This window comes from Microcebus murinus, chromosome 1 (assembly GCF_040939455.1).
Source record: "Microcebus murinus isolate Inina chromosome 1, M.murinus_Inina_mat1.0, whole genome shotgun sequence".
Taxonomy (NCBI): Eukaryota; Metazoa; Chordata; class Mammalia; order Primates; family Cheirogaleidae; genus Microcebus; species Microcebus murinus.
This window is the reverse complement of record NC_134104.1, coordinates 152,471,108-152,475,986: the sequence shown is the minus strand read 5'-3', so window position 1 is coordinate 152,475,986 and position 4,879 is coordinate 152,471,108. Positions and strand designations below refer to the sequence as shown.

General features: G+C 44.6%; 1 protein-coding gene across 1 annotated transcript; it reads right to left on the bottom strand.

The window, feature by feature from the left end:
* Nucleotides 1–1,047: 1,047 nt before the first annotated feature.
* Nucleotides 1,048–4,676, bottom strand: CRIPTO (cripto, EGF-CFC family member). Its single transcript, XM_012771653.3, has 6 exons — nt 4,362–4,676; nt 3,513–3,565; nt 3,289–3,420; nt 2,772–2,886; nt 2,567–2,676; nt 1,048–1,405 (listed from the first exon to the last, which is right to left on the bottom strand). The coding sequence occupies exons 1-6, from the start codon at nt 4,433–4,435 to the stop codon at nt 1,290–1,292; spliced, it is 600 nt and encodes a 199-aa protein (XP_012627107.1). The 5' UTR covers nt 4,436–4,676; the 3' UTR covers nt 1,048–1,289.
* Between the last annotated feature and the right edge of the window lie 203 nt (nt 4,677–4,879).

The window sequence follows — 4,879 nt, the reverse complement described above, 5'->3', positions numbered from 1 at the left end:
GAAATAACTACAGTTCACATTTTGGTTAAGATAGTTCCCATTTTTACTGTGCATACACATATACACAATGTATTTTAAAAATGGGCTTTACAATATAAAGTTTTATCACCTGGTTTACAACTAAATATATTGTGAACATTTTCTCTCTTCTATAACAGTTAAAATAATTGCATAGTTTGGAGAAAACATAATTTATTAAGCAATCTCGTTGGGGAAATTTAGATGCAAGTTTCTTCCAAGGAGACTTCATCCTTCTTACAATGCCTTGAGAAACAAAGAAAGTCCTTGTCTTGTACAGCTTTTTATGGATGATGGAAACTTGCCTGTCAATTTAGCCTTTTAACTTGCTTCCCTACTCCCATCAAGTAGCCTATTTTCTCTCTTCTGATCCCTCTCGCCCATGTGCTTCTCTTTCCTACCGGATCTCCCTGGAACACGCGCAGACAGACTTCCATCACCCCATCACTCCGGTTCCTGCCCTCCATTTCCTCTTCTTAAAGTCCTTCTTTGCTTTCAAAGACATAATCTTAATTGATTTTGATCAACTCTACTCAAAACTTTACCCTCAGTTCCACATTAGGATTAGCCTTCAATAATCTGAAGACAGAATTCAATTGTTTAAAAGAAAATATTAATAAGGAGACCTTGGTAGAGTTACATATATCAAGAAACATAGGCTGGGCTTGGTGGCTCATGCCTGTAATCGTAGCACTCTGGGAGGCCGAGGCGGGAGGATCGCTCAAGATCAGGGGTTCGAAACCAGCCTGAGCAAGAGTGAGATCCCATCTCTACACTAAATAGAAAGAAATCAATTGGCCAACTAATATATACAGAAAAAATTAGCCGGGCATGGTGGCGCATGCCTGTAGTCCCAGCTACTCGGGAGGCTGAGGCAGGAGGATTGCTTGAGCCCAGGAGTTTGAGGTTGCTGTGAGCTAGGCTGATGCCACAGCACTGTAGCCCGGCCAACAAAGTGAAACTCTGTCTCAAAAAAAAAAAAAAAAAAAAAAAAAGGAAGAAAGAAAGAAAAGAAACATAGGACTTGGGCATAATGTAGAGATAGCTGACTTTTTTTTTTTTTTTAAACATGTCTGGGGAGAGAGCACGGCAAAGCTAAGAAGCAGCTGGCCCTTTAAGGAAGTGTTATGTACATTATGGAAATGTATTCATTATTTAAGGCAACTAACAAATGATCATCTTCCAGTTAGGACATTGGAGCAGCAGTCTTTACCAGTCATGAAGTTCCCATGGTATCTAAACTTGTATTTCCAGAAAAAGTCAAATGCCAATTAACAGTAACTTTGTAGAGAAAGGCAGATGCCAGCTAACATAAATGTGATCCATGCAGACAGTGGTATTTCTGGAGTCCGGGAAGCATCGAGCTGCTCATCCACCACATGGCCACCTGGAAGGGAAGGGGCACCCGGTCATTAAAGCAAACTCCCCAGCAGTTTACCCTGCCGCCCACACACGGCATATCTACATGAGCCAAAAATTGGTTTGGGCCCAACATCTGATGAGGACAATATGCTTATCGGATCAACAGTACTGACCACATGAATTCAGACTCCCCTAAAAAACTCTTTTAACACAGGTTGCCACAGGCCTACTGTTATCTGCTCTTCCGGGGACATTCTCATACCTGTACCCTCTCCAGCAGGCGATGCCTTCAATTGCGGGGATGGGCAGAACCTGGCGAGGCTCTCATAAGGGGACAACACATGCTGGGCTCCAAGTTCCAGGAAAACACAGTCGTCATTCAACCCACACTTACCAAACACCTGTCCTGGGCCTGACACCCAGGATGCAAGTGACAAAGACACAGTCCCTGCCTGGGCTGGGGCCTCATCTGTACCCAGTGAAGTGTCTGCTTTCATTTACTTCCTGGACTTGAATATATTCAATTTCTAATATCTCCACAGGCCAGAACTATAAGAGGCCTCTGAACTCTCATAGTGGCCCTAGAAAGCTGGTCAGGGTGGGGAGAGTACCTCTGCTCTGCTCTCGTTCTCCCTCCCCTCTAGGTCCTGCCCTTCTTTTCATTGCTTTCCTCAAATTAGTTAAAAAAAAAAAATTAATAAGGTGAAACATTCTGGGACCAGTCGCAGGGCTGGGGAGTGGGGGGGGGGCTATGCCAGGGCCTTTTAGGCCGCAGGAAGAAGTCCCTAAAGGACTAGCGCTGAGGTCAAGCCTCCGGTGGAATTGCTGTGGGGGCGGGTTCTAAGTGCATTGCCCATCCTGGAGATAGTTTGACTCCCTGTGCCCAAAGCAAAGGAACACCAGAGAGCAATTCTTGATTCAACGGGAGACCGGGCCTTGTTTGTTTTCCTCAATAAACGTTCACACGTGCTAACATGTCAAAGAGGCAGCAGGACCAGCCACATTTCTGAGGAAGTAAGAACCAAGCACGCCTAGGTGACCACGTCATCTCAGTGCTCTCGGGAGCAGAACTTCGGTTGCCAGGCTCTAGCAAGCCACGAGGTACACGGAGAGACCCTGGTAACCAAGCACCCCGAAAGGCAACTAAGTCACCGGAAAGGGCGTAAGATAGAGAACTTCTGCTTACCACACCCGGGGAGAAACGGCTGAGGAAGGCAGCGGAGCTCACCGCGCCAGCATCTGCACATGGAGCACTTCTTGGGCAGCCAGGTGTCATGGGGCATAGCCCCACAGTTCCTGAGAACGACAGCCAAGGCAATGCCCATGGACTTGAAATTTCCATTCTCCTTCCCTCTGCTCTCCACCCCTCCCTGCCCCCGTGAATGGCTCACTCTTTGCGCGCATCATACTCGCAGTTCCGGCCGTAGAAATAGGGGAGGCAGGCACAAAAGGACCCCAGCATGCAGGTTCCCCCATTCAGACAGCAGGTTCTGTTTAGCTCCTTCTCTGAAAGGTAAGAAGACTTGGCTGAGGGTGGAGGGACGGCAAAACAATTCCTGCAAGCAAGGTTCACACAACGCCAAGGACTTAATCTCCCCAACGTGTTTGCAGGTGTCTAAAAATTGCAAACCTCACAGAATAAGACTCTGCAATTGAGTGTTCCTTTTGCTACCTGTGCCTTTGAGCAAAGAAATCATTTTCATGCACAGGCCACTGATGGGTTTCAGGAGATCCCCAGGGAGGTGAAGTACACAATGCCTGTCTCGCGTCTAAAACCAAAAGCAGTCCAACCACCTGCCCAGTTCCAAAATCGGGTGCCCATCCCCTTAGGTGAAAGAGTGTTGAAAAGATACTCCGGAGACATGTGAAGGACCAGGACAGAGACGATTTAAGGCAGGCAGCTCTTACTGTCCTGTATTCCCATAGATGGCACCAACACGAAAGACCGAGGACCAACTGCAGGCTCCTCCTGGGACCGAAGGCTGTCATTTCTGAAGGCCAAGTCTTCCTGAGATGGACGTGTGAGTTTGTGGGCCAATCCTTAACGACAAAATCAACTCAGGGAGTCTGCATTTCAGGTCACATAAAAATTGTTAGTGATCAAAAGAACAACAACAAAAAAAGTCTCTCACCAGCAACTAATCCCAGTTCAAAAGCTTTGGAAAAGGCCATGATCAAAATCACACTAGGAAGAGGAAATCAGACATTAGTTAGCAAAACAAAGGAAATAAAATCCTACAAATTAGCACCTGGGTTCTCTCAGCATGAGGACAAGACCTCAGACCACAAAGGAGTGATTTGTAGAGTGCCACATTTCTTTTTTTCTTTTCTCTTTCTTATTTTAAAGGCTAACTCATGTAACCAAGAAATATGTTGAAAATAAGTCACCAATATGCAGTTCTTTCCAATACATATTATTTCTTAGGCCCTGTTTTCATATGTGCATAATTTTAAGTAGGTATACATTTTTTATCTTCTATTTTACAACATATATTAATATACATTATATATTTTTTCTCCCGCACAGTTTTCATGTAAGAATTTAAAAATGCCTGCATGACATTCCATGTTATTAACGAATCACATTTTACAAACTATTTCATTTTAACCAGTCAAAATGTTTCCACGTTAAAAAAAAATTTTTTTTGCTATTATTCTTAATGATTTTGCAAGTCTTGAATCTGTCTATACCTTTAACCCTTTCAGAAGTTGATTTTTAATTGGGTTGTAATATTGACCTTTGTTGACACAAAACTAGGAAAACACAATTTCATAGGCAAAGCCATTAATATGATTGAAAATGTTAAAAGCCAATGGCAAAGTTAGATGTAACCAGGCGAAGTTCCAGGTCTTTCAGGAAAAACAGCAGCAATGTGGACAACTTTTTTAAGGTTTGAGCAAGGCAAAGTCAAGCAATAGGTGCCAAAACTATTATAGTAACCTCTAGCAGTCAAAAAGTCACATTCAAGATTAGCTCATACCTGGAAGAGAAGCGTGCCATCTTCCTGTAGTCCACAGCTCTTAACAGATTAGGGAGGAAGAAAAATGTTAGCATGGCTTAATTCAGAAAGTCATTGTCAAAACACCCAAAGGACAACATTAATGTACTGAAGTGAAAGTGGCAATTTAAAATGAAACACATCTCAGAGGAGAAGTATGCTTTCCCCAAAGGGTCTTAGGAAAAAGATGCAGGAGCCAAGGTGTCCGGGGAAACTGGGGGCTTCTTGGCCCTAAGGAGTGTTTTGACCTTGAGCCGGGGACTCAGCTTTTCTGGAATTCTCCGGCTCCACAGCAAACCCCTGGGGGCGGGGCAGGCCCTCGGGCGGGCCGGAGCATGACAATGCGCGGACTCTGCGGGGCAGGGCGGCGAGAATGGAAAAGGAGGAGTCTAGTAGGACTGCCTAACTAGCGCTAATAGCTCTATCCTTGCTTGCAGGTTAAAAACACCGGATGCACTTTTGAAAAAAGGGTAAATCAATCACTCTATCAAGTTGGTGAT